We start from the raw sequence: 27924 nt of genomic DNA, 5'->3' as shown, positions 1-27924 counted from the left end.
AACAAGCGTCAATGTATTATATGCATTAGAAGTTCTTTATGTTTTGTGTGTGTTATTTCTCAGCTGGATGCATTGAAGCAACAGAATTCTAAATACCAAGAGGAGCTCAACCTCCAGCTCTGCTCAGAGAACCAGAAAATCAGCAGCCTGTGCCAGGAGATGTGAGTATATTTTGTGTGTGTGTGTGTGTGTGTGGGGGGGGGGGGGGAGTAATGCGAACGTTGCAAACGTTATACACACACACACATTGCTCTAAAGTCTTCAGACTTATAAGAGTCATTCTGTCTTCATACTCAACCTCAAAAACCTCAAGGCCCAAATATCTTAGAGAATTGTTTTTACTGAACTACGGCACAGTGCAATTCTCATAAATGTGTCACTTCATCACTATTCGCTACTGTGCACATATCTTATGGTGCAGTTGACACAAACGTTCATGCCTTGAATGAATTTGGCCATGAATAATGAAGCGACATTAAAGTTACAATTGTTTTGCTGTTTGTTGTTGAACAAGTGAAGGGGCCTGTATCCTGCCAGGTGATAGGTAGACAGTGAGGTGAATGATATCTGGCATGCAAATCCTAGCAGCTACCAGTTGTAGAAAGTGATTTCTTCATACCTTTCCTTGTACCTATTTCCCTCTCTCACCCCCTTACCAGTTGTCTGTATATTCCTGTACTCATGTAGCTATGTATTTATAATATTGTCTGTGTGTGTGTTTAGTGAGGAGCTGAAGCAAGTTGCCTCTGTGAAGTCCCAGTCCCTGGTGGCCTTACAGGAGGAGAACAACAAGCTGACTAAGGAGGTTGGCAGCAGCAAGAAGGAGACCAGTGGCCAGCAGAAGGTACCACCACTGGACTACTGATCTATTCCCTCAAACTGCCTCAACTATTTTAAGAATGTAACACGTAGCCTCCATTGAATCACTACACCTGTTCAACCAAGTAATTTAATTCCATAATGTTTTTATTTTAAGCTGGAAACTCAGCAGTCCAAGCTCAATAAACAGTTGCAAGATATGAAGCAGAGGTGAGAAACTGTTTCATTTCTATCCAAATCAAGAGTGCAAAAAAGTATAATTTTGACATTTCTAGCCAGATGGCATTGGAGACAGTTCTGCAATTTAAGCATGGATGCTGGCATCAATTTGCCCTTCGCCAACGTGGCATGTCTTGCTTGTGCTCTGTCCTACATGCTCTGTTTGATTACATCCTCTTCTTTTGCCTTTCAAAGCTTGCCCAATAATACCTTCAGGTACTTCCATGCTTTTTTAAATTGTTACCTAATGTGTCATACTGTTAGCTTAGGAAGGTAAGAAGAGATCAATGCTTTTCAATGAGTAATCCCTCTTAATTCACTTGCTTTTTGTCATCGTATTTATTTGTCCTTATTTGTAATCAAACTGTAGACTCGGAAGTTTGCGTGCCGTAGATTATAAAATGGCAATGCAAAATTTCCTCACCCCACCTGTTTTTTCCAATGGAAAATTATGATTACACCATTGACATTGGATCTCTGTTTGTTTTTAAACAGAGATCCGTCATGTCTGTCCAATACCATGCCTGCTTTATCCACAGGAGGCTGCTGAGGGTAGAACGGCTCATAAAAATGTCCGGAACAGAGCCACATTTATCTGATTATTATAGGCCCACCGTCTCTCTTTTCTTTCTTTGTTCTCTGTCTTGATGTTATGCCTTTGTTTCCCTTTGAGCAGACTTCATCTTTTCATTCCATGCTTCTAAATTAGATTCACAAGCACACTTCTATGTACAATTGAAGTCGGAAGTTGACATACACTTTGGTTGGAGTCATTAAAACTTGTTTTTCAACCACTCCACAAATTTCTTGTTAGTAAACTATAGTTTTGGCAAGTTGGTTAGGACATCTACTTTGTGCATGACACAAGTCATTTTTTCCAACAATTGTTTACAGACAGATTATTTCACTTACAATTCACTGTATCACAATTCCAGTGGGTCAGAAGTTTACATACACTGTGCCTTTTAAACAGCTTGGGAAATTCCAGAAAATGATTTCATGGCTTTAGAAGCTTCTGATAGGCTAATTGACATCATTTGAGTCAATTGGATGTGTACCTGTGGATGTATTTCAAGGCCTACCTTCACTCAGTGCCTCTTTGCTTGACATCATGGGAAAATCAAAAGAAATCAGGTAAGAAAATAAATTGTAGGCCTCCACAAGTCTGGTTCATCCTTGGGAGCAATTTCCAAATGCCTGAAGGTACCATGTTCACCTGTACAAACAATAGTACGCAAATATAAACTCCATGGAACCACACAGCCATCATCCCGCTCAGGAAGGAGACCTAGAGATGAACGTACTTTGGTGCGAAAAGTGCAAATCAATCCCAGAACAACAGCAAAGGGCCTTGTGAAGATGCTGGAGGAAACTGGTACAAAAGTATCTATATCCACAGTAAAACGAGTCCTATATCGACATAACCTGAAAGGCCGCTCAGCAAGGAAGAAGCCACTGCTCCAAAACCGCCATAAAAAAGCCAGACTTCAGTTTGCAACTGCACATGGGGACAAAGATCGTACTTTTTGGAGAAATGTCCTCTGGTCTGATGATTGTGTGGATATATTGAAGCAACATCTCAAGACATCAGTCAGGAAGTTAAAGCTTGGTTGAAAATGGGTCTTCCAAATGGACAATGACCTCAAGCATACTTCCAAAGTTGTGACAAAATGGCAACAAAGTCAAGGTATTGGAGTGACCATCACAAAGCCCTGACCTCAATCCCATAGAAAATGTGTGGGCAGATCTGAAAAGTGTGTGAGAGCAAGGAGGCCAACAAACCTGACTCAGTTACACCAGCTCTGTCAGGAGGAATTGGCCAAAATTCACCCAACTTATTGTGGGAAGCTTGTGGAAGGTTACCTGACATTTTTGACCCAAGTTAAACAATTTAAGGGCAAGAGTGTATGTAAACTTCTGACCCACTGGGAATGTGATGAAAGAAATAAAAGCTGAAATTAATAATTCTCTCTACTATTATTCTGACATTTCACATTCTTAAAATATGTGATGATTCTAACTGACCTAAGACGGGGCATTTTTACTAGGATTAAATGTCAGGAATTGTGAAAAACTGAGTTTAAATGTATTTGGCTAAGGTGTATGTAAACTTCCGACTTCAACTGTAAATAAAGTAGTCAAAAGTGTAGTATTTGGTCCCATCTTCCTAGTATGCAAAGACTACATCAAGCTTGTGACTCTACAAACTTGCTGAGTGCATTTGCAGAAAGTTTTGGTTGTTTCAGATTATTTTGTGCCCAATAAAAATGAATGGTAAATAATGTAAGGTGTCATTTTGGAGTCACTTTTATTGTAAATTAAAATAGAATGTTTCTAAATAAGTCTCTATTTAATGTGGATGCTACCATGATTAGGGATAATCCTGAATGAATAGTGAATAATAATGAGTGAGAGTTTGTGTGTGAAAGATCATACCCCCAAGACATGCTAACCTCCCCTGCTATTGTTAATAGTGAGAGGTTTATCAAGGGTGTCAACCATTTCAGACCACACTGTATATACTGTGTATAAAAATGGATCTTAACCAAACTTAAACTACCGGCCACAGTTCATTGCAGGTAAAAGTCACATTATGTTGGCTGCTGGTGGTATTCCATTATACATTAGATTTAACACAGATTATGCATGGTCAATGCTCCACTAGTCCTTGTTGGAGTGGTTAAACTCTATTCATAATAATTGTGTGTTGTCCTTGACAGAGAGACCGCCTTGAAGAAACAGTTAGATGAGGAGAAAGCCTCCCTCCAGAAGTCCATCCATAAAAGCAGTGCTTTGATCTCCGAGAAGGATCAGGAGCTGGAGACCCTAAAGAGTGAGGTAAGAATTGGCGCTCTTCCCTATTTCTAGACATTTTAATTCCCTAACCTCATGGCAGGCTTCTTGGCACTATTTCTAGGCCAAAAAGCATTGGGGTAGTCTAATTAGATCTGGAGTAGTAATGAGTTCTCTTTTCAGGATATTTTCTTTTTCAGCATTTGTATACTATATTCATTGTATAATGTACACTACCATTCAAAGGTGTGGGGTCCCTAAGAAATGTCCTTGTATTTCAAGAAAAGCAACAAAAAAATGTCCATTTTAAAATAACATCAAGTTGATCATAAATACAGTGTAGACATTGTTAATGTTGTAGATTACTATTGTAGCTGGAAACAGCAGATTTTTAATGGAATATCTACATAGGCGTACAAAGGCCCATTATCAGCAACCATCACTCCTGTGTTCCAATGTCATGTTGTGTTAGCTAATCCAGGTTTATCATTTTATAAGGATAATTGATCATTAGAAAACCCTTTTGCAATTATGTTAGCAGAGCTGAAAACTGTTGTTCTGATTTTAAAGAAACAATAAAGCTGGCCTTCTTTAGACTAGTTGAGTATCTGGAGCATCAACATTTGTGGGTTCGATTACAGGCTCAAAATGGCCAGAAGCAAATAACTTTCTTCTGAAACTCATCAGTCTATTCTTGTTCTGAGAAATGAAGGCTATTCCATGCACAGAGTTGCAAAGAAAATACAGTATCTCAGACTGGCCAATAAAAAGAAAAGATTAAGATGGGCAAAAGAACTCAGACACTGGACAGAGGAACTCTGCCTAGGCCAGCATCCCGGAGTCACCTCTTCACTGTTGACGTTGAGACTGGTGTTTTGCGGGTACTATTTAATGAAGCTGCCAGTTGAGGACTTGTGAGGCGTCTGTTTCTCAAAGTAGACACTAATATACTTGTCCTCTTGCGCAGTTGTGCACTGGGGCCTCCCACTCCTCTTTCTATTCTGGTTAGAGCCAGTTTGCGCTGTTCTGTGAAGGGAGTAGTACACAGCGTTGTACGATATCTTCAGTTTCTTGGCAATTTCTCGCATGGAATAGCCTTTATGCCATCCAATGCCATTGGAACACAGGAGTGATGGTTGCTGATAATGGGCAGCTGTACGCATATGTAGATATTTCATACAAAAAATCTGCCATTTCCAGCTACAGTAGTCATTTACAACATTAACAATGTCTACACTGTATTTCTGATCAATTTGATGTTATTTTGATGGACAAAAAAAATGCGCTTTTCTTTCAAAAACAAGGACACTTCTAAGTGACCCCAAACTTTTGAAAGGTAGTGTGTATGACATAATATTGTATTTTTCCCTCTGAGCAGTTTTCAGTGCTGCGAGGGGAGTGCGCCACAGCGAAGACACTGAAGTCTACTGTCCAGTCTCTGGAGAAAGACAAGTTGCGGCTGCAGGAGCGTGTTCAGAGCCTGGAGAAGAGCCTTGCAGGAGGACAGGACACTCTTACCAGCACCTCTGGTATGACTGGGCAGTCAAAGCTTAACTCTACAGATTGGGCTTCACTGTCACTGAATGCTTATACATGTTTTCCCTTCAGGTGATGCAGCTCTGAACCAATTAAAGGAGGACAAGGAGACTTCAGAGAGCCAGGTATGCATGACTTATTATGGCCCAATTTAGCAAAAATTGGTATATAAAACACAACTTGGGTATGCCATTCAGTTGCTTTTTTACCAATATGTATATTTTTGGATGATTTGTGCATTCACTTAGTTTCCATACTATTGCCATATGTCATGCACTGGATGTTTTGCGTACTATGATCATGTCAACTTTCATATTGGCAGTGTTATGGTAATTACATCTAAAGCAATCACATTTTGCTCAAACTCTGCTGAAACTGTTGTCCATGTCTGCCAAGTCCATGGCTGGCAATATAGGCTTAATTTAAATTCGCTGTAGAACCTCTGACGATTGATTTGTTATGTGAAATTAAACCTTATTTTTGGGCCTCACAAACCTCTAAACAGTTTAACACAAAACGATCATGTGCACTAAAAATTTTTAACGTGTATATTAAAATGGACTCAGGTACACTCTAATGTGTGTGTGTATAGGTCACTGGGAGTAAATGGATACCGGACTGCACTCTAGTCAAAGAAGCCCAGTCTAGGAGTTTAATGATGAAGCAGAGTATACATGTGGTAGTTACTCAAAAACGCATTAAATATCCCTGCAAATGAAAACGATCTGATCGCCACAAAAGCCAACCAAACTGAGAAATAAATTCAGTTTTTAAACTAACAATTGGTTGCCATGGTGAATAATCCAATAATAATTGATAGGACACATAAAATGAATGTGAGTTTACCGGAGTCTCTAAATTGAATTAAATTAAATTAAGTCTCTAAATTGAAATACTGGAAGATCAATAAATGTCTTTGTAGATCTAATAACATTTTGAGGATTCTAAATTCAAATCTAATGGGCTTTTATACAGCCGCCCCATCTTCCTTTCTATGAAAGCAGGTCTGCGCCGTCTAACATAGTGGGAAGCTCCACCAATCGGGCTACAGGATGTGGTAGATTCGAACCTTGACCGGATCCTTCCATCTGCACCTGGTATCATCTTCACTAACCGTCCGATGGGCCACAAAGCTTGTGGTAGCTGAGGATCCACTATCATGGCCACTTGTCCAACCTTCAAGTCTGGAGTGTCAATCTGTCACTTCTGCCTCTGCTGAAGACTTGGCAAATAGTTCCGCATTATTTGGGTCCAGAAGTGGCCCACCAGGACCTAACTATGCTTCCAACAGTGTCATCCAAGAAGGTCTCTGTCTGCATATACGGCATGTGGGAGCAAAGCATCATGCCGTTCCATCGTTCAGATTACGTTTGACTGGATCGAGGCTTCTACGTCTGCTGAAACAGCCAAGGGTCTTGGAGCTCAGAATGCATTCCACCTCTGTAAGGAACATCAGGAGGACATCTTCATGTTGTGACTTGTCTTCAACTGCTACACGAAGAGCAAACTTCACATACCTTATTTCCCTCTCCCAGGCGCCTCTGAAATGCAGTGCATTCGGGGGGTTGAACCGAAAGGTGACCTTCTGTTCAGCCAGCTGTTCCTGGAGTGCAGGCCCGAGGGCCATGAAGGCCTCTTGCAGCTCTCTGTCCGTCCCTCAGAAATTGGTCCCATTGTCTGACAGGATCTCAAAGGGTTATTCTCGTTGGGAAATGAAGCTGCGGAGCGCCATCAGGAAGGTATCTGCGTCCGTTTTGGTCAGAACATTGAGGCCGGTGCATTGAGTGGTGAGACGGGTTAGCTCAGCCAGAGTTTTCCCCCTCGTAATGTCGTCTGCTGGGTTGTTAGGGAGTGGAGATATGTCGACACCGCTATCAGTGAGATCTTGAATCTCAGCAATTCTGGTGCCGACAAACACTTTATGACACGATTTCGATTGAAGCCAGTTCAGGAAGGTTGTTGAATCTGACCACAGGGTGGTCCTGCGGACCTCCAAAGTAACCTCAGTTTTGCAGAAGATGAGCTAGTGTTGGGCTCCAGTTGGCAACACTGAGCTACAGGCGGGGTATTGAGACTTGGCGCTTTGGTGCCACTCGAGATCTTGCCGCGCGGAATGAGACCTGTACTTGTCGTTGGTCATCCTCAGTGTGGAAGTAGGCCACAGAGCCGTAGCTCTCTCTGAAGCATCGCAGAAGATGTGGATGTCGGTGGTTACTGTGGCGCTGTCTATGTTTGGAGGGAAATAACACCTAGGGATGAAAAACTTCTAACCCTGTCAGAGGTTGCGCTCCCACTCCTTCCACTGGTCTAGTAGGTGTGCCGGTAAAAGGGGTTGTCCCATACCCTCTCCTTCGTCCAGAGCTCCTGTTCCAGGATCTTTGCTCTCGTCTTGAAGTGGATGATATATTCCATGGGGCCTACTGGCTGGCAAGAGTATGGTAGATGATCCTCATGGTGAGTGTCGGCTCCACCACAGGGCGTTACTTGTACCCCAATGTGTCTGTAGGGCAGTGCCAGTGGATTCCTAATGTGGTCGCTTCAAGAGCTTGATCACATAGCCTGCAGTTTTTAGCTTCTGAACTTCTTGGCAGTAGCTCTTCACCTGCTCTGGGTTCTTGGCTAAATTCTGCTCTGTGCTCCTCAGATGAGCCAAGACTGCCTCCTTGAGTGCTTTCAAGTGTGGAGAGTCCTTAATTCGGAGTAGCGGAGTGGTATAGTGTGCAACAGTCACACATACAGTGTCAGTCTCAAGGGTGCGGAAAGCCTCATGATTTTGCTTGGACCGGGTCAAGGCCATCTTTTCATTGTGGTAAGGCAGAGTATCAATCTGCAACAGCTTCTCCACATGGAGGAAAAGGCCATCTGAACGATAGTGTAAGTGAACAGGCACTGTTGTTCCTTGCCGGAATTGGACGGGAAGTAGGAAGGCCCTTGGAGTGCCCAAACAAGTCTTGTATTGACTGCAACATGTCCACATTGATGGCTCATGCGCACCATTTCCATCAGTGTTAGCAAGTGAGGGTGATCTGAACCGATCAGGACCAGGGGACTGGCCTTGGTGAAGGTCTTGAAGGGAAGACCTCAGAGGTGTTGGTAATGCTTACTGCAAAGCCTTCACTGGGTAGCAGTACTCTGCGAAGCCTAGGTCACCAGCAGTGAAGGATTTGGTGATACTGAACTGCTTGGATGGGTTGCACACTGGTGAGAGCTTCAAAGTGACCGAGTTGCCTTTTAACTGCACCACCTCTTGATGTACAGTCCTAAGCATCAGGGACTCTGCATTCCTCGGCAACGCCATTTGCTGAACAGCAGCGGGAATGGTACACTCTGAGCCATAATCTATGACTGCATAGGTTTCGAGCGATCTGTTATCATTGTAGAGCCAGACTTTCACCACCTTTAGCATCACACTGCCAGAGTGATTTGGGAGGTCCAGGTAGACTGTGGTCGGAGGTGTGCTGACCATCAGGAAGCTCTTATCGTCTTCTTCAGCGAGGTCATGATGGACAGTCAGGTGTTGCTCTTTTCAGACGTTGCACGGCTTCTTTAGGATGCAGGAATCTGGCTGGTGTCCTCTCCCACACTGCCAGCACTGGTCTTTATCCTTGACCCACTGAGGTATTTGGAGAGGAGCTTAAACTCCTCACAATAACTGAGGTAGTGTTCTTGGTTCTTTCAAAAAGGGCAAAAAAAAGGCTTCTTTGCCCTTAGATGCCTTTCCTTCCTGTGGAGCTGAGGACTTCTCGGACTTTGTTGAAAATTCAAAGTTCAGTAGTCTGGTCTGTGTTGTAGAGGACGGTGGTAGACTCGTTCTTGTTGTGGGAAGACGGGCTCTGTTCTATAGCGCCCTTATCCTCTTTCTGGTACAACTCAACGGCTTGACTGGCAATCCGCTTGTCCCGAGACTTGACTTGTAAACAGACAGTCAGGTCAGGTAGGCTGTAAGTTCTATCGACCCCTGTTTGTATCACAGGAGATTGGTGGCACCTTAATTGGGGAGGACATGGTAAAGGCTGGAGCGGAATTAGTGGAAAGGTATCAACAACATCCCATTCCATTTGCTCCATTCCGGCCATTATGAGTTATCCACCCCTCAGCAGTCTCCACTGGTTTATAGAATGCCTTTTGTAATGCAATACTCCATAAAACCGTCTATGTAGGCTCTTGGCAGCTTGGTGAGTCTGCGATCCACATTTGAGCCGCACATCAGCTCGAATCCGTTGGCACTCTAGTCTGAGTGTCTGGAGCATACTCATGAGAGAGCGAATTCATCAAATGCTGTAGCATCTCCCATCTTGATAGGTGGCGCATTCAGGATGGCTCCAAGCTCGCTCTGCACAACTGCCTTGGCTGTCCATACTTGTCCTGAAGTGCGCTCAGGGCAGTGGAGTAAGGACATGAGTGGGACAGTTTGTAAGCACTTGGAAGCTTGAGGTGCTCCAGCAGAACTTGGTACTTGTAATGCTCTGTCAGATGAGGATGATGGGGGCCAAGCAGGCTGTCCACGGCCTTCTTCAGTAGGGCGAAGTCACTCTCACGACCGCTGCTCAAGTGTGGGAGCTTTGGCTTTGGGATCCCAAAGGAGAAGGCTGCAACTAGGTCCATTATGTTTGGGCCTGGAGTTACAGGTGCCTAAGGCACCGCAGGTGTTGGCTGCTGGCATGGATTGGGCCTGTGTGGTGGCGCTGTCCCAAGACCGTTTGGAGGATAAGAGAAGACATGGTGCTGGCATGCTCAGCAGTTGATGCCGAGAGCTGGGCTGGCTGATTAGACAATAGAGGTGGATCAATCCAACGGTCTGGGCCTAGCAGCAAGGAGGAGGCATCGCTCTGGTTGACTAGACCATGGTTGTGGACACCTGGACCTGAGGTAAGTCCTTGGTTGGTGTCATGACATGGGATTATGCTGGAGGTTGCTCTGGTATGAGCTGGTGGATGGTCTGGGGCCATCCGGAGTGCCCTTCACATGAATTTTTTTAGGAGCTGAAGAAGCCGCGTCGCCGCCATCAGCTTGTTCTGGGCCTGGCGAAGGAGTTGCTGCTCCCTCCATTGTCTTTCTCCACTCTTCAGCTGCATCTCCTGGTATCTTCTCTCCATGGTGAGTTTGAGTCTCTCCATCTCTTTTTCGGAATTAAATCGCACTGCCTCTCTCTCTTAAGCTAACTGGTGTCCCAGTTCTTCAAGTGCTGTCTTCTTAAGATGAACTTGAATATATGAGTGATCACTGTTGTCGCCATTGCTGCTTTGTTGACTGGGGGCTGGCGACCCCCTTCCTTGGAGGGGCTGGGATTGTAATGCCGTACCTTGTTGTGGCTGGCCTGGGCTCAACAGTTCGCTTTGTTGAGGTTGGTGATGATCCTCTTCATCAGAATCCTCCTTGAGATCTTCTTCTTTGGGGGTGTGGCTTGCCTGAAGCTGTCCTGTGGGGGAGGGCTCACCAGTTAGAATACCCTCACCTCGGTGGGCATGCCTACTTGGAGTGGTTGTTCGAGTGTGTGGGTGGTTGACTGTTTAGGCTGCTGAAATCTGCCGTCGTGGACGTTCATCTCCTCCACCGGACTGCACTCTGGTCAAAGAGGGATTACAGACACAGAAGTCAGTCTAGGAGTTTAATGATGAAACAGAGTATACATGTGGTATTTGGTAAAAAATGCACAAATATCCCTGCAAATAAAAAAGGGTCTGATCTCCACAAAAGCCAACTGGACTGAGAAATAAGTTCAGTTTTTATACTAACAATTGGTTGCCATGGTGAATAATCAAATGATAATTGATAGGACACATGAAAGTTAACATCAAACCGTTGACTGGAGTCTCTAAATGAATATACTGGCAGATCAATAAATGTTTTTTATAATCTAACAGGCTTTTATACATAGATCGGCATCCCTTTACTTACTGTGATGTCTAGCTGAACTGCTTGCCTACTATTTTCTCTGTCAGTGATGACTTGAGTCTGTTTTGTCTGGCTTTAGGTGGGTCCTAATTTTGATTTTGTTTTGTCTCCTCCCTCTCTTTCTCATTTACCTCCTCCTCTGTCACTGATGTTGGCCATGCTACCCGAAAATCAGGCAGCGGTTTGTTACTGTTATTCATCAGCTCCACTCATGCATGTCTATTTGTCTGTAGATTTCCCCACGGTTCTCGTTCCATCTGTGCTGTTGTGTGTTCTGGAAAATAATTCCTAAAAGTTCCTGTTGGTTTACATGTCTGGTCGTCTCCCAAGGAGGAATTAGGCCTTCTCTCTGACATAATTTACCATAAGGATGTATTTAGAATTAGCTTTAAAAAATAAATGAACACCATATCCTATTCATAAAGGAAATGTACCAGAGTTATGATTTCCAGCAAATTGGCATGCCTGGATGCCACAATTTCTCATTGGTGGACGATTCAGAGTTTTACTGTTCAGTGTTGCCCTCTTTACTCTTGCTCATGCCAGTTTTCATAACTTAGAAACTGGACAAGCACGTTGGTGAAGGTGATGGTGCACTGTTATTCTTGTAGCAGGGTGGGTTGGGGAAAGGGGTGAATATATTAACAGCTTGTGTGATTTTAGCACTCAATGAGATGTGGATGCTGTTGGATGACCTGTTGTTTGTGTTCCATTTTCCAAAGTTTTAAGTTGGCTACATTTACGTTTTAACTGAAGTCTGTGCCGTATGAGCATAAAGAACTCTGTTACTGTCCGTGATTTCCCTTTTTGTCTGCGGCAGATTGAGTTCCTGAACTCGGTTATCGTGGACCTGCAGAAGAAGAATGAAGACCTTAAGGGCAAGCTGGAGAAGATGGCGGAGGCTTCCCTTAATGGGAATAATGCAAGCGAGCTTGATAACTATGACGGGTCAGCCTTCTCCCATGCTTTTAAACACTGACCCTGAGTCAGACAAGTTCAAGCCCACACTAACCTCATACTTTTTCATTTGTTGTTAATTTCATTAAGTTAGCTCAGAGCATAAAGCGGTATTTCTATTTTAACAATTCATCATAGTCCTAGTTTGCCCATTTGTCTAGTCTTCTGTACATACTCACGCCCTGACCCTGTATGTTTCCCACCCTCTCCTCAGCGGTTTTAATGAAGGTCCCTCCAAAAAGAAGGTCCCACCAAGGCTCTTCTGTGACATCTGTGACTGCTTCGACCTCCATGATACAGAAGACTGTCCCACTCAGATGCAGATGCCGGACTCCCCACCCCACACTGCTTACCACGGCAGTAAGGATGAGGAGAGGGCTTATTGTGACATCTGTGAGGCCTTTGGCCACTGGACTGACTCCTGTAACGACGACCAGACCTTCTAATCTAAAGCCTTCGAGAACCATCTTTGGCACAATCTCAACTTTTGCACATAAACCAAATTCTGAGGTGTGCAAGTGCACATGGAGTTCTCTACTGTATGGGTGTGTGCATGTGTTTGTTTGTGCAGAAAGTATTTATTGCACAAGCCCCTAAGTGCTATAATTGGGAGGATATTGTCTCAAAACGATCAACTTAATTATCCGCACCCACACGTCATTGACTAGCAAAAGGGGCAGAAATGCTGACGTATTGTGATATAAGGTTTTCATTGGGAATTGTTTCAAAAATCCACTGTTTGTGTTGCGACCTTCTTCAGTGTGTGCAAAAGATGAGGCTATAGTTTATTTTTTTACACTTGGACATACTTTGTACTTAAAAAAAAAAAAAATGTTGCCTTGTCAATCTGTCTGTGATAATTGTGTGGTGGAAAGGCATGGAGAGGGGCGTGGCTGGCGCCTGTTGCCTGGCAGAGTTGGAGCAGTGAAACAACGGCGTTTGACTTTTAGTTTGAAAAAAAAAGACTACCTCGGCCGTGTGGGATGGTGGTCAAGGTTGAAGCCGCTAAACAAACCTAAAGCACTGCACACACTTTATTCCTCTCCTCTGTTTAAAATCCTTGGTTCCTTTTTAAATGGCCTTTACAAGAACAATGCATAATTAAATTATAATTTAAGGATAAAATATTGTAAACAGATGGTATGATGCTCATGAATTTCTGTACCTAACTTTTTGAATGTTGAATATCTGTACAAAAATAAATTACATTTATGGATACATTTTAAGTTTGTTTCATAAGTTGCAGGAGCTCGTGAAATTACCCTTCAAACACATTTTATATTACAGTATTTTTTTTAAAGTTCTCTCACCAAATATTTTCTGTACACAATTACTTCCTGAGTACTCTCTATACTAAGCAATACAGTTTCTTTGATTGTATGCCTTGGAAATGACCACTTGTACTGTAAGCACTTCATGGTTTCAGCTAGTGTTATGACATCACGTTTAAATATACATTACACAGATTACAGCTATGGTGCAGTTTTAATCACTGTTCCCTTTAAAAACAATTTATTAAGTAATATGTTTTTTTTGCCTCTGCAGTGTGTAATAATTTTACACCACAGCTCTCGACATCCCCCCCTTAGAACACAATAGACCTGTTTTGTTTCACATCATTACCTCAATCATTTGACCTGTTTTTAAAATGTACCATCAATACCTCTGTACTCTTAAATGGCTCTTTAACCCTCTGTGCTGATCTGATGCGTGCGTCAGGGTGACGCACATGCCCACAAAGACATCATCAATGAGGAACAAATCAGCGCAGGACGCTGCCACTCCCAGGCTCATCACTGTCTGACGTGACATCAGGTAGCCCCCACCGCCAGCGTATGGAGGATCTGGCTTGTTAGGGTACATCTCCACTGGTATGAAGTACATCCGGGGCGGCAGGGTAGCCTAGTGGTTAAGAGCGTTGGACTAGTAACCGGAAGGTTGCAATCCCCGAGCTGACAAATCTGTCGTTCTGCCCCTGAACAGGCAGTTAACCCACTGTTCCTAGGCCGTCATTGAAAATAAGAATTTTTTTCTTAACTGACATGCCTTGTTAAATAAAGGTAAAATAAATAGAAATCCATTGGTTGTGCCGGATTGGATAGGCTCTTGGAATAATATCACCAGCGAACAATTGATCGGAGGACTTGTGGTCCTTAATGTTCCAGCAGATTGCTGGTGTGAACAAAAACGTCATCGTCCCCTTAGAACACATGGGCCCGCAGGCACTCTAGGCTGAACCAGTTCAGGAAATAAACCTCCTTCAGAGTCAGGTTGAAAAAAACTCCTCAAAATCCCACTGCAGGATGTCCCCAAACTGCCTGTTCTCATACGCCAGTAGCTGCTGCAGCGGGAATCCCTGTATTCTGTCTGATGACTTGCCTACTAAGAACAACAGTTTCCCCCCTTTTACCCTGAAAGTACACCCTCTTCCCACAAGTGCTCCATAGTGCAATCCTGCTGTCCACCTGGATGGCTGTGGATTTATTGGCCAGCAGGAGAAAGCGATTATTCTCACAGGGTGTCGGAGACAGCAGGCGGGGGAATGTCTTGCAGTGTTTATACATGAGGAAGTTACGGTGTGGAGGTGGGATAGAGGACGGAATGTTCTGCATGCTGTCATTCAGGGAGCACTTGAAAACATCCACAGTGGACTGTGGAGGTGTGGCAGAGGTGTTCCAGTGCCAGTCTGTGATTCATGCGCCACAGTCTGAGCACTCTATCTGGTGGTGGGACATTGAGGTCCATCATCATAAAGAGGAAGCCCATCAACAGTCACAATGACAATGGACCATCTACTGCAGCTTTGGTTTCTGAAGAGGATCCTCGTTGTTCTGAAAAATAATTAGCACACCACTTTTTAGCAACAAGGAGACATAATTGTCACTAGTATATGAAGTAAGCCTACAATAGGCTACAAGCGGCACAATTTATTTTGTCTCACTACCAAAAGTACGCAGGTCACACAATTGTTCCTCTGTTTGCCTGGTCCCAGATCTATTCACGCTATCATGTTAACGCCTTGCCATACCAAACATGTCACTCCTTGTTATACCAAACAGACTGGTGGTCCCCAGGCTACCTCTGGGGCTTTCTCCATTACAGAATAATACACATTTTTGGGACAATGTAGGCCCTAGGCCAGTGGCTTTCAAACCTCTCCTCAGGAATCCTCAGACATTTCAGTTTTGTTGTAGCCCAGAACTAGCTCATCTGATTCACATACTCAGGGGCTTGATGATTACTTGACAAGTTGAATCAGGTGTGCTAGCTGTGGAATAGTTCAAATGCATGTAACGGCTGGGGGTCTCGAGGAGATGTTTGTAAACCCCTTCCCTATGCTTAACAACTAGGTGTCTAACATGGCCGTAACTACATACAAGGACACTGAGGTTTGGACCTCAGTAATTGTTTCTCATCCGATTTAAAAAATATATATATTTTGTACTCAAAGAAAATCAATTACGGGTCAACATAAATTGGGCTCTCCAACCCTGTTCCTGGAGAGCTTCCTTCCTGTAGGTTTTCACTCCAACCCCAGATGTAACTAACCTGATTCAGCAAATCAACCAGCTAATTATTAGAATCAGGTAGGCTTGATTAGGGTTGGAGTGAAAACCAACAGGACAGCAGCTCTCCAGGAACAGCCCTGGTCTAAATATTGCACCTGCCTCTTTGTGAAAGAGTGGAATCATGAACAGTGGTTTGTTCTTTATAGTCGCCTGCGTCCCCGGATTTGACTTTTTTAACATACTTTCACCACTCTCTCAAACGGCTAACCCAGCCCTGTCGCGGCTCAGACAGAGGGCCTGAGAAGTGAAATGAACTACCCCAGCTAGCAGTCGGCTCAAGTAGGCAACTAGAGAGTCAAACACTGCTTACAATGTGTTTGCGAGATGCCGGACAAAATACCATTTTAAAACCGTCCCACGTCTCTACAGACATCCCCAAAACAAACAAAAATGTAGGGCACCACTAGTAAATAGTCACTCATACACTTGCTCTTTCCATGACATAAACTATATTTCAATCTACATTTTTTACGTGAGTAAAGTCATTGCATATAAAAAAAAACATGACAGCTGTGATGGAAACAGGACGTTTTTGTAAATTGTTATAAATGCCAACTGATCATTTGTTCTTTCGACATGGTCTGATCTTTTTGTATTTGTAAAATGAATTATGCAAAAAATGGAGGTGGAAACACCTTTATGAGCAAATATTGATATACAGTGGATTCGGGGAATATTCAGACCCCTGAACTTTTTCCACATTTTGTTACATTACAGACTTATTCTAAAATTTATCAAATATATTTTTTTCCTTATCAATCTACACACAATACCCCATAACGACAAAGTGAAAACAGGTTGCAAATTTATTAAAAATAAAACGGATATCTTATTTCCTTAAGTATTCAGACCCTTTACTGTGAGACTCAATCGTTTCTACAACTTGATTTGAGTCCACCTGTGGTAAATTCAATTGATAGGACATGATTGGACATGATTCAGAAAGGTACACACCTGTCTGTATAAGGTCCCACAGTTGACAGCAAAAATCAAGCAATGAGGTCGAAGGAATTGTTTGTAGAGCTCCGAGACAGGATTGTGTCGAGGCACAGATCTGGCGATAGGTACAAAAAAGTCTGCAACATTGAAGTTCTCCAAGAACACAGTGGCCTCCATCATTCTTAAATGGAAGAAGTTTGGAACCACTAAGACTCTTCCTAGAGCTGGCCGCCTGGCTAAACTGAGCAATCAGGGGAGAACGGCCTTGGTCAGGGAGGTGACCAAGAACCCGATGGTCACTCTGACAGAGCTCTAGAGTTCCTCTGTGGAGATGGGAGAAACTTCCAGAAGGACAACCATCTCTGCAGCACTCCACCAATCAGGCATTTATGATAGAGTGGCCAGACGGAAGCCACTCCTCAGTAAAAGGCACATGACAGCCCGTTTGGAGTTTGCCAAAAGGCACCTAAAGACTCTTAGACCATGAGAAACAAGATTCTCTGGTCTGATGAAACCAATATTTAACTATTTGTCCTGAATGCCAAGCGTCACGTCTGGAGGAAACCTGGAACCATCCCTAGGGTGAAGCATGGTGGTGGCAGCATCAGGCTATGGGGATTTTATTTTCAGAGGAAGGGAGAATCAAGGGAAATATGAACAAAGCAAAGTACAGAGAGATCCTTGATGAAAACCTGCTCCAGAGCGCTCAGGACCTCAGGACTGGGGCGAAGGTTCCCCTACCAACAGGGGGAACCCTAAGCACACAACCAAGACAATGCAGGGGGGGCCCCGGGACAAGTCTCTGAATGTCTTTGAGTTGCTTAGCCAGAGCCCAGACTTGAACCTGATCAAACATCTCTGGAGAAACTTATGGTCTGATTTATGGTCAAATGCATTCACTTTAAGTGCAGATTGGTCTGGATTAGTGTGCTTGTATAACTAACTACACCTTGCTGCTTTCTGCTCTGAGAAACCAAAGTTTTTGCAAGCTCATTAGTGCTGTTGCAATGAGTCACCTATTTACATACATTTTATGGTGTCATTTCAGTAATGTAGTTATATTTACTTCATCATTATCAGCAGTAGGTTAAGCTGATTTATAGCTATGCTTCTATCATGCACCATGCACTTGACATAGACTGACAGGGAGGGACTACCTATCTTGCACCTATCTATTCTATCATATGCTATTGTATTGTATGCTATTGTAGTGATCACTTCATCCTAGTCATGTTTTAGCTCTTATTAATTATTCTGCTTGCATTTTACCTTCAGGTCTTACATACTAATTCTTCATGTGTTTCATGCTGCAATTGTTGTGCTATGGTGAATGCTCACACATTCAGGTGTTAGCTGACATCTTTGCTTCATTATCTGCGCACAGTTTTGCACTATGGCATGGCTGTCGATATGGTTTTATGGGAGCATGTGCATGTTAAGGCTCTGCATTCATCACCTTGCCGATGCAAAGCTAATGCTAATTCCTGCATTGGCTGTTATGTTCTGTATCTTCTGCACATAGTCGTTATGGCATGACGGCATTGTTACTGTCAAGAGTATGGTGAGGTCTTGGTAACAGAGGCAAACACAAGCCACCCTTCCACAGCATCTGCTGGAGCTTCGCAGTACGATTTATTTTACCCAGGATGTTTCGTCGTTTCTTACCCAGATGCAATGAGGCATTACATGAACACCTAGTTTACATTCATGATGATGTCCTGCTTTAGTGTCGGTGTGTCTTGGCATTTTATTGAGTATTTATTGTGATGTATTATTGGCTGCTGCAATCAAAGATAAAGATAAGTGTTTCCAATGGCATCATCGGTGTCACTGGTGTAGAGAAGAGTAGGCAGAAGGCAGTCACAGGTGTAGAACTACTGAGTTGATTTAAGCACCATAGATCAAAACGGGACGAAACCCAAACGCTGTTCTGCACAAAATATATCTTCATAAACAAAAAGGCAAAGGGCAAACCCATCGTGGAAAATATAAAGTACTCAGGAAATAGCGGGTGGAGTTAGTCATAGGGGAGGTGTCTAGGTGTCTTTCTCTGTGCAAAGGTGGAGCAGGAAGAGACGTAAACCAGGATGTCCCGGGCCAAGTTGGGCCACCAGTACTTGGCGGAGAGACAGTCGATAGTACGGGCTATACCCGGATGCCCCGACACTGGAGTTGTGTGTGCCCAGGTGAGGAGACGATCCCGCACATCAGAGGGCACGTAGATATACCCCTCGGGACAGTGGGCAGGTGAGGGCTTCTGTCGCAGGGCTCGACAGATGTCCGCGTCCACATTCCACATGACAGGAGCCACAATGCGGGACAAGGGAATAATGGGTATCACTTTCTCCCTTCGATCCTCTGTGTCATGCACCCGGGACAACGCATCGGCCTTAACGTTCTTTGATCTCGACCAGTCGGAGCGGGTAAAGTCAAACCTGGCAAAGAATAGGGCCCACTTGGCCTGACGCGGGTTCAGCCTCTTGGCTGCTCGAATGTAAGTTCCTGTGGTCCGTCCAGACAAGGAATGGGTGTTTAGCACCCTCCAGCCAGTGCCGCCATGCTTTCAGCATCTTCTTGATAGCCAACAACTCATGATCCCCCACGTCGTAATTCCGCTCTGCTGGAGACAGCTTCCGTGAGTAGAAGGCGCATGGATGGAGTTTAGGCGGCAATCCAGTGCGTTGGGAGAGAACAGTCCGTACTCCAACCTCAGAGGCATCCACCTCCAAGATGGCGCCGAAGAGGATGGCTGATGTTTTACATACTCACCACGAACTGGAAGAAGCTTTTTCCTTTAAAGAGTCCGATGAGAAGGATATACTGCTCTCCTGGGAACAGGCCCAGATCCCCGTCATTTGCGTGAAGAAAAGACAGAGGAAAAGAGGACGCAGATCGGGCTGCCTTCTAAGAATCTGTAGGGGAGCGAGTAAACTTTTATTGCCTTCCGATCTACTTGCTAACATGCAATCATTGGAAAATAAAATTGATGACCTACGATTACGATTATCCTACCAACGGGACATTAAGAACTGTAATATCTTATGTTTAACCGAGTCGTGGCTGAACGACGACATGTGCACCAGCAGAACAGTGATGCTACGTCTGGAAACAACTGGTGCGCAATGCCTAATATTAAAGAACTCTCTAGGTATTGCTCGCCTGAGGTAGAGTACTTTATAATAAGCTGAAGACCACACTATCTACCAAGAGAGTTCTCATCTATATTATTCGTAGCCGTCTATTTACCAGCACAGACCGATGTTGGCACTAAAACCGCACTCAACCAACTCTATAAGTGTCATGTTCTGACCTTAGTTCTTTTGTTATGTCTTTGTTTTAGTATGGTCAGGGCGTGAGTTGGGTGGGTTGTCTATGTTCGTTTTTCTATGTTGTGTTTTGAGTTTGGCCTGGTATGGTTCTCAATCAGAGGCAGGTGTCGTTAGTTGTCTCTGATTGAGAATCATACTTAGGTAGCCCTCAGAAAAAAAAGACCTCCACAAGTCTGGTTCATCCTTGGGAGCAATTTACAAACGCCTGAAGGTACCATGTTCATCTGTACAAACAATAGTACGCAAGTATAAACACCATGGGACCACGCAGACATCATACCGCTCAGGAAGGAGGCGCGTTCTGTCTCCTAGAGATGAATGTAGTTTGGTGCGAAAAGTGCAAATCAATCCCAGAACAACAGCAAAGGACCTTGAGAAGATGCTGGAGGAAACAGGTACAAAAATATCTATATCCACAGTAAAACGAGTCCTATATCGACATAACCTGAAAGGCCGCTCAGCAAGGAAGAAGCCACTGCTCCAAAACCACTGTAAAAAAGACTACAGTTTGCAACTGCACATGGGGACAAAGGTGGTACTTTTTGGAAAAATGTCCTCTGGTCTGATGAAACAAAAATAGAACTGTTTGGCCATAATGACCATTGTTATGTTTGGAGGAAAAAGGGGGAGGCTTGCAAGCCGAAGACCACCATCCCAACTGTGAAGCACGGGGGTGGCAGCAGCCTCATGTTGTGGGGGTGCTTTGCTGCAGGAGGGACTGGTGCGCTTCACAAAATAGATGGCATTGTGAGGAAGGAAAATTATGTGGATATGTTGAAGCAACATCTCAAGACATCAGTCAGGAAGTTAAAGCTTGGTCGCAAATGGGTCTTCCAAATGGACAATGACCCCAAGCATATTTCCAAAGTTGTGGAAAAATGGCCTAAAGACAACAAAGTCAAGGTATTGGAGTGGCCATCACAAAACCCTGACCTCAATCCTATAGAAAATGTGTGGGCAGAACTGAAAAGCGTGTGCGAGCAAGGCCTACAAACCTGACTCAGTTACACCAGCTCTGTCAGGAGGAATGGGCCAAAATTCACCCAACTTATTGTGGGAAGCTTGTGGAAGGCTACCTTTGACCCAAATTAAACAATTTAAAGGCAACGCTACCAAATTTTTATTGAGTGTATGTAAACTTCTGACCCACTGGAAATGTGATGAATGAAATAAAAGCTGAAAGAAATCATTCTCTCTACGATTATTCTGACATTTCACATTCTTAAAATAAAGTAGTGATCCTAACTGACCTAAAACAGGGAATATTTTCTAGGATTAAATGTCAGGAATTGTGAAAATCTGAGTTTAAATGTACTTGGCTAAGGTGTATGTAAACTTCTGACTTCAACTGTATACAGTGAGAGAATGGGGATTGGAACCAGGTGTGTGTAATGATGATGAAACAAGTCCGGGGCTGATGAGTGAATTGCGTTTGCCAGCAGTAGGTTCGGCAGCAGCTAGAAGGCCGGCGATGCCGAACGCCTGAGCTGGACAGGAGGGAGAGCCAAAGTGAAGGCTGGTGAGACAATCAGTGTGCATCGTTTGATTTTGACCGATTGTGAGTAGGAATTGCCTACTAATTACTTGCCTACTAATTGTTTGCTAATTGGTTAATGATGTCATTGGAAACACTTATTTCCTCTATCTTTCTTACTACAAAACATAGAAATGTGCCATTTTCACATATGTTGATGTTGGGATGGTGCTGGAGATGAATATGAAGTTGAAACATTTCGAAGCTTCTCTTTAACATTACTCAGTCTTTTCATTATTAAACATATATTCACCGATTACTACTGCTAACCCTAACCATTTTTTCCACACTCAGATTTTTTGTTATCACTTTGGACCTTAGTGGGGGAGCTGAAGCTGTATTGCGGTGCGATGACCAATCAAGGCTCGCTATAGCTTCCAGTCGCGTTGGATTGGGTGGTGATGATACATTTGAGGTTACACCAACATAAAAACCACCCTAATCTGTGAGGTGTAAGGCTAGTTAAGAGCTCCATGAACGCGGTTATGCCTAAGATTTTTAGAAGCATTAGACTAGAACATTGATACTGTTTGACATCTAAGTTTGAACATCAGTCATGAAGATTAGGCTATTTAGATTTTTGCAAAACGTGATGTAGTTCTCTTGGGATTTGGCTCAATCTTCCCTCCTCTCTCATGTAATTATTATTTCCTCAGGTTGTTACTGTAAATGAGAATGTGTTCTCAGTCAACTTACATGTTAAAATAAGGGTAAAAAAAAATATATATATATGACCTAGCATGATCAGCTGTTTCCAGATTTCTAGGAAATATGACCTATAATTAATTACGAGTGAAAAAGTCCCCCCCCCAAATGCAAGTAATTATGTTAAAAAGCATCTTTCCTGTGTTGGAATGGTGTGTAATGTTATAGAACTGAGAGGCATGATTGAGGGCTAGGCATACCCCAACAACAGAATGGTGTGTAATGTTATGGAACTGAGAGGCATGATTGAGGGCTAGGCATACCCCAACAACAGAATGGTGTGTAATGTTATGGAACTGAGAGGCATGATTGAGGGCTAGGCATACCCCAACAACAGAATGGTGTGTAATGTTATGGAACTGAGAGGCATGATTGAGGGCTAGGCATACCCCAACAACAGAATGGTGTGTAATGTTATGGAACTGAGAGGCATGATTGAGGGCTAGGCATACCCCAACAACAGAATGGTGTGGGCGTATACCGGGCATAAAACATATTTAGAGTAGACTGATTGGCCAGCTCATCCTAAAATAGCACATTTTTTAAACCGTCTGTTTGAGATACACGTTTGAGGTGGGGTTTTTGAAGTGTTTGTTCTCCAATATATGCTTTGGCCACATACAAGTATAGGATTAGTCGACATTATTTGGGTATGAGTTAACAGAATATGAACTTTTAAGTGAGATTTTCACTGTACAGTTAGTTACAGACAATTCTTGGATTAAAATATCATTGTTATCAGTTGATAGTCATAGAAGAATATTAGCCATCATTGGAAATATTTTCAAAATAAATGGTTAAATGTAAATGTGGTGTTATACCTGATACAAATCCGTTAACATGGAATAAAAGTACTATTCAGAAAAAAATGTCAATGTCTTGAACATGAGAGAAACTGTCAAAGAGCAGAAAACTGTACTGTTGTCATACTTCCTAGACTTGTAACATGCACTCGGGAATGCAAGAAAGGAGGATATTGATGTGACCGAAACACAGTACAAAAACACAGAAACCATGCTGGGGGAAAAAATGTCTTTACTTTGTAGACCAAGAAAGAGAATATTTACAACACTTACTGTATCTCAGGGGGAACAAACATAGAAATACTTCCAAAAAGTAATCTCATAAATGAAACATCCCCTTAAACAAAATACTTAATCCTTGTTTTATAACTTAAACCAGGTCATGATTCTTGACAAAAGAATATTGGAAACTTTCCCCACCACATAGTAACTGCTTGGCAAACACATTTTTAATGACATCCATCTGCTCTTGTTCTTTTGGAGTCTTTGCATAGTTCCAATTCCCTTTGAATGGAACAGAAATAAAACCTTTGATCTGAATGACACTAGATTAATGTTAGTTGTGATTAGCCCACAGAAATGCTGTCTCATGTGGCCAATACTGTACATGGGGCTCAGAATCAGTAACAATAATACAGTCCCCAGTCATAGGATAAAGAGTACTCCACTCGTAGAGTAGCAAAGAGTGCAAACATTTAGGTGATCACAGTTATTGAGATGTATTAAGGACTCTCATAAAGCCCATATAGCCTCTAAAAAAATAACATACATTCAGGAAATACAAAACCAATAGTGCTAAATGTGATATAATTCCAAGCAAATTCCATTGTGCATCAAAATAATAAATACGACAAAAAACAAATACTAAATATCACTCTGCAACAGTCAGGAGTTACAATAATAAAGGAGTAGTTTCTCTAAATGCCTCCCACAATGTACCAATGTAGGTCAGGGTTTCTGAGACTAATAAAGGAGAGACGTGAAATTAAAGTTTCTACTTTTGCAATATAACCTATAATGTTTAACTGTATCTTAGACAAATACGATCTGAACTATGAGAAGAGCTATGTATCTTTGACAGGCTAGCATAACGCTGTCATAAGCATACCTTAGACATAAGGATGGCTTGATTGTAAGAAACAAAAAAAGAACATCATACATATGCTATGTATGTAACCTGTATGCTTACAGTATGGCTGATGCTTTCTTCATCATAAAATATCCTGATTGTGTTTGTTTGGTTATAGGGAGCAGCATAAAAAGCTCACCAGCGCATCCCTGAGAGAACAATAAGAAAAAAGCAACATTCACCACATAATGTTTGAATGCTCCTATAGCACAATGTTTGTTTAAAAGACAATGAAATGGTAGGCTGCAGCGTGTAAGGTTAAATGTGCTCAAAGTGCTTCACACCTGTCCATGGCCTTGTCCAGGAACCACCCAGGGTCCATTAATAAAGACTGAATTTTCCTTGAGTGAAAAGTGAACCTTTGTCCATGGATAGACTTTGGCTTAAGATCACTGAGGATATTAAAGACTTCTGGTATTATTTGAACAGTCCAACCCCCCAAGAAAAGGGTAGAATACCCAGAACGTCTGGCAACAAAAAACTAGGACACTTCATTTCACGGAAGACAACTGTGCATGAGTTTGAGACCCCACCAGATGCAAAGGCACATGAGTCGAATTATGATGAAGAAACAGTAGTAAGTAGTTACTGAAGGCTTTCAGAGTACTCAAAGCATAGTGCCAATCAGTGCTAAGCCTTTTTATAGCCTTTTTGATAACACTCAATGTATCCACACTCACCGTCATACAACAGAGAAAACAACAACAGAACCAACAGAATCTCAGGACGCTACAACTCATTCAAGAGATATTTCCCTTTTATGACAAATCACATGCCGTTTTCTTTGTTTCATACCTTAAAATAACAATAAGAGCTCAATAAAAACAAAAATACCAAATAAAACGAGCAAGCACGGTAAAACACCTCTGGTTCAACACCATGTTATTTACCTGCCAAAGTACAGTGCCTTCAGAAAGTATTCATACTTACTCCATTTTTCTTTGGTGTGTTAAAGCCTGAATTCAAAATGGATTCAATCTATTTTTTTCTCTCACCCATCTACACACAATACCTCATAATGACAAAGTGAAAACATGTTTTTAGAAATGTTTGCAAATTTATTGAAAACAAAATATGTAAATGAGATATTTCTGTAAGTATTCACACCCGAGTCAAAACTTTGTAGAAGGACCTTTGGCAGCAATTATAGTTGCGCGTCTTTCAGGGTAAATCTCTGAGCTTTCCACACCTGGTTTGTGCAACATTTGATTCAAAATTCTTCAAGCTTTGTTAATTTGGTTGTGGATCATTGCTAAACAACCATTTTCAGGTCTTTCCATAGAATTCAAGTAGATTTAAGTCAAAACTGTAACTCTGCCTCTCAGAAACATTCACCGTCTTCTTGGTAAGCAACTCCAGTGTAGATTTGGTCTTGTGTTTTAGGTTATTGTCCTGCTGAAAGGTAAATTCATCTCCCAGTGTCTGTTGGAAAGCAGACTGAACCAGGTTTTCCTCTAGGATTTTGCCTGTGCTTAGCTACATTCCATTTATTTTTTAACCTGAAAAACTCTCTAGTCCTTAACGATTACAAGCATAATGTTGGATTCTAGTTTGAAATATACTTATTAATGTTACCATACTAGAAGTTATTGATTACTTTACATGTATAAGGAATGCATACGTTTGGGTCTATAGAGAGTGTAAGAACTAGGTGTATTGAAAGTTACTGAGTGAGGAAGGGGGAGTGCAGAAAGTTTACATTCTCAAAACATGGTATTGTTAAATCTCATGGCTCCTAAAGAGAGAAGCAAACTGCAACAGTCTGGTTTCAGTCACTGATAAGGTAGGACAGCCGTGGAGTAGGGAGGAGTGAGGAATTTGTCCCGAGGTCGGGTCAGATGAAGTGACAAGGAACAGTCATGTTACAAACATTATACTTCCATGCCCATGAAGGTTCTAGCAGGAGGCGGGGCCATGACCACACCAGTGAGAGGAACCAATTAAGTCCGGACTTGCAAAAGAGATGTATTGGCTGTTTAGATGTGCAAGGAGTTGACTCAGCCTAGTAGAAGGGTATAAATATATGTGCTTGTGTAAACACGTCTTTTGCCTTTGCAGCTGTTTCACCCAGTGGGGGAATAACTTGGTTTGAGCTTTTCCTAGTCGTCCGTTTGAGTTTTTACTCTTTGTTCAGAACCTAACAATACCCATAACATGATGCAGCCACTATGCTTGCAAATATAGAGAGAGTGATACTCTGTAATGTGTTGAATTGGATTTCCCCCAAACATAACACATTGTATTCAGGACAAAAAGTGAATTGTTTTGCATAATTTTTTACAGTATTACTTTAGTGCCGTGTTGCAAACAGAATGCCTGTTTTGGAGAAGAAAATACAATTCTGTACAGGCTTCCTTCTTTTCGCTCTAATTACGTTAGTATTGTGGAGTAACTACAATGTTGTTGATCCATCCTCAGTTTTCTCCTATCCCAGCCATTAAACTCTGTAACCATGAGAGGTTGGTTTCGTTCCTCTCCGGCTACTGAATTAGGAAGAACGCCTATTTTTTTTTACAAATATACCAATAGGTGCCCTTCTTTGCAAGCCATTGGAAAACCTCCCTGATCTTTCTGGTTGAATCTGTGTTTGAAATTCACTGTTTGATTGAGGGACCATACAGATAATTGTATGTGTGGGGTACAGAGATGAGTTAGTCCTGTTAAACACTATTATTGCACTATTATTGCACACAGAGTGAGTCAATACAACTTATGTGCAAATATTTACTCCTGAATATATTTAGACTTGCCATAACAAAAGGATTGAATACTTATTGACTGTAGACATTTTAGCTTTTCATTTTGAATTCATTTGTAATTTTATTTAAAACAAAATATATATATATATATATATATATATATATATATATATATATATATATATTCCACTGACATTATGGGGTACTGTGCGTAGGCCAGTGACAAAAAAAAACTAAATTTAATCTATTTTAAATTCAGGCTGTAACACAACAAAATGTGGAAAAAGTCAAGGGGTGTGAATACTTTCTGAAGGCACTGCAAGCCTTAAAACTAATTGGGAGTTCCACCATCAACAGTGTGGCGAGTTACATTAACAAAGAGCAATGTTATTGCTGGGTTCATAATATGCTGCAAATGTTGTTCTGTGTGTGGTGTGTATTGATCATCCAAAGTAATGCACCGAGCTTGGGTTGTTGACCGCAATGCCCAGTCGATGTGTAGGAATGAGAGGTCAGTAAGCTGGATGAGGTCACGTATACAAAGACCACAAACTTCATGTCCTGTTCTAAATGGTAATGGATAGGGTGGAAGACAGAGTAAGTTCTTTGGATTACCTTTACGGCAAACTAGTGCTGGTACTTTTCCATTCTGTAGTTTCAAGGTCTTTTTCAATCTGGAGAGGTTAGAGTACTTTGTGGTAGAGACCCTCTGTGAAGTGCTGTACTAGAGGGTACTATGACCATGCACTCAATCTGAATCACTCTTCCCCTCCCCTGGAGGTGCGGCTAGGAGTCTGCAAAGTGACTGTGGGTGTTGGTGACAGCCTGGGTGGCTTCCTCAGGCAGAAGGGTGGGGTCAGTAAGGATGGATGTGCTAGTGCTGAACTGTCGGAGAGTGCTCAGTACCACTGGACAACAGAAAGACAAATCAGCTATACATTCATCACAGTTAACATTTTGTGTGACAAGTTACACAAAACAAGTTACAAAAAATATAT

General features: G+C 42.4%; 2 protein-coding genes and 1 pseudogene across 46 annotated transcripts in view; 1 reads left to right on the top strand and 2 right to left on the bottom strand.

The window, feature by feature from the left end:
* Nucleotides 1–13439, top strand: part of LOC110525694 (CAP-Gly domain-containing linker protein 1) — a 48883-nt gene extending 35444 nt beyond the window's left edge. For 37 of the 41 annotated variants that reach the window (XM_090237520.1, XM_090237526.1, XM_090237508.1 and 34 more), the window contains 8 exons: nucleotides 64–161; nucleotides 724–844; nucleotides 977–1029; nucleotides 3759–3876; nucleotides 5210–5360; nucleotides 5440–5492; nucleotides 12083–12210; nucleotides 12434–13439. In XM_090237520.1, the coding sequence (XP_090093646.1) occupies nucleotides 64–161; nucleotides 724–844; nucleotides 977–1029; nucleotides 3759–3876; nucleotides 5210–5360; nucleotides 5440–5492; nucleotides 12083–12210; nucleotides 12434–12665 (954 nt within the window). In that variant the 3' untranslated portion in view covers nucleotides 12666–13439. Of the gene's footprint in view, nucleotides 1–63; nucleotides 162–723; nucleotides 845–976; nucleotides 1030–1233; nucleotides 1407–3758; nucleotides 3877–5209; nucleotides 5361–5439; nucleotides 5493–12082; nucleotides 12211–12433 lie in introns of those variants that run through there. The other 4 variants (XM_090237519.1, XM_090237518.1, XM_090237540.1 and 1 more) reach the window with 4 other exon arrangements.
* A 703-nt stretch (nucleotides 13440–14142) lies between these two features.
* Nucleotides 14143–18269, bottom strand: LOC110526646 (N-acetyllactosaminide beta-1,3-N-acetylglucosaminyltransferase 4-like; annotated as a pseudogene).
* A 5039-nt stretch (nucleotides 18270–23308) lies between these two features.
* LOC110525692 (MLX-interacting protein) overlaps nucleotides 23309–27924 on the bottom strand; it is a 45995-nt gene continuing 41379 nt past the window's right edge. For 4 of the 5 annotated variants that reach the window (XM_021606040.3, XM_021606042.3, XM_021606041.3 and 1 more), the window contains exon 17: nucleotides 23309–27834. In XM_021606040.3, coding sequence (XP_021461715.3) covers nucleotides 27713–27834 — 122 coding nt within the window. In that variant the 3' untranslated portion in view covers nucleotides 23309–27712. The remainder of the gene's footprint in view (nucleotides 27835–27924) is intronic. The other variant, XR_016496610.1, reaches the window with a different exon arrangement.

The sequence above is a fragment of the Oncorhynchus mykiss genome, chromosome 6 (genome assembly GCF_057628025.1).
Source record: "Oncorhynchus mykiss isolate SJ-2025 chromosome 6, ASM5762802v1, whole genome shotgun sequence".
Taxonomy (NCBI): Eukaryota; Metazoa; Chordata; class Actinopteri; order Salmoniformes; family Salmonidae; genus Oncorhynchus; species Oncorhynchus mykiss.
This window is presented reverse-complemented; position numbering and strand designations above follow the sequence as displayed.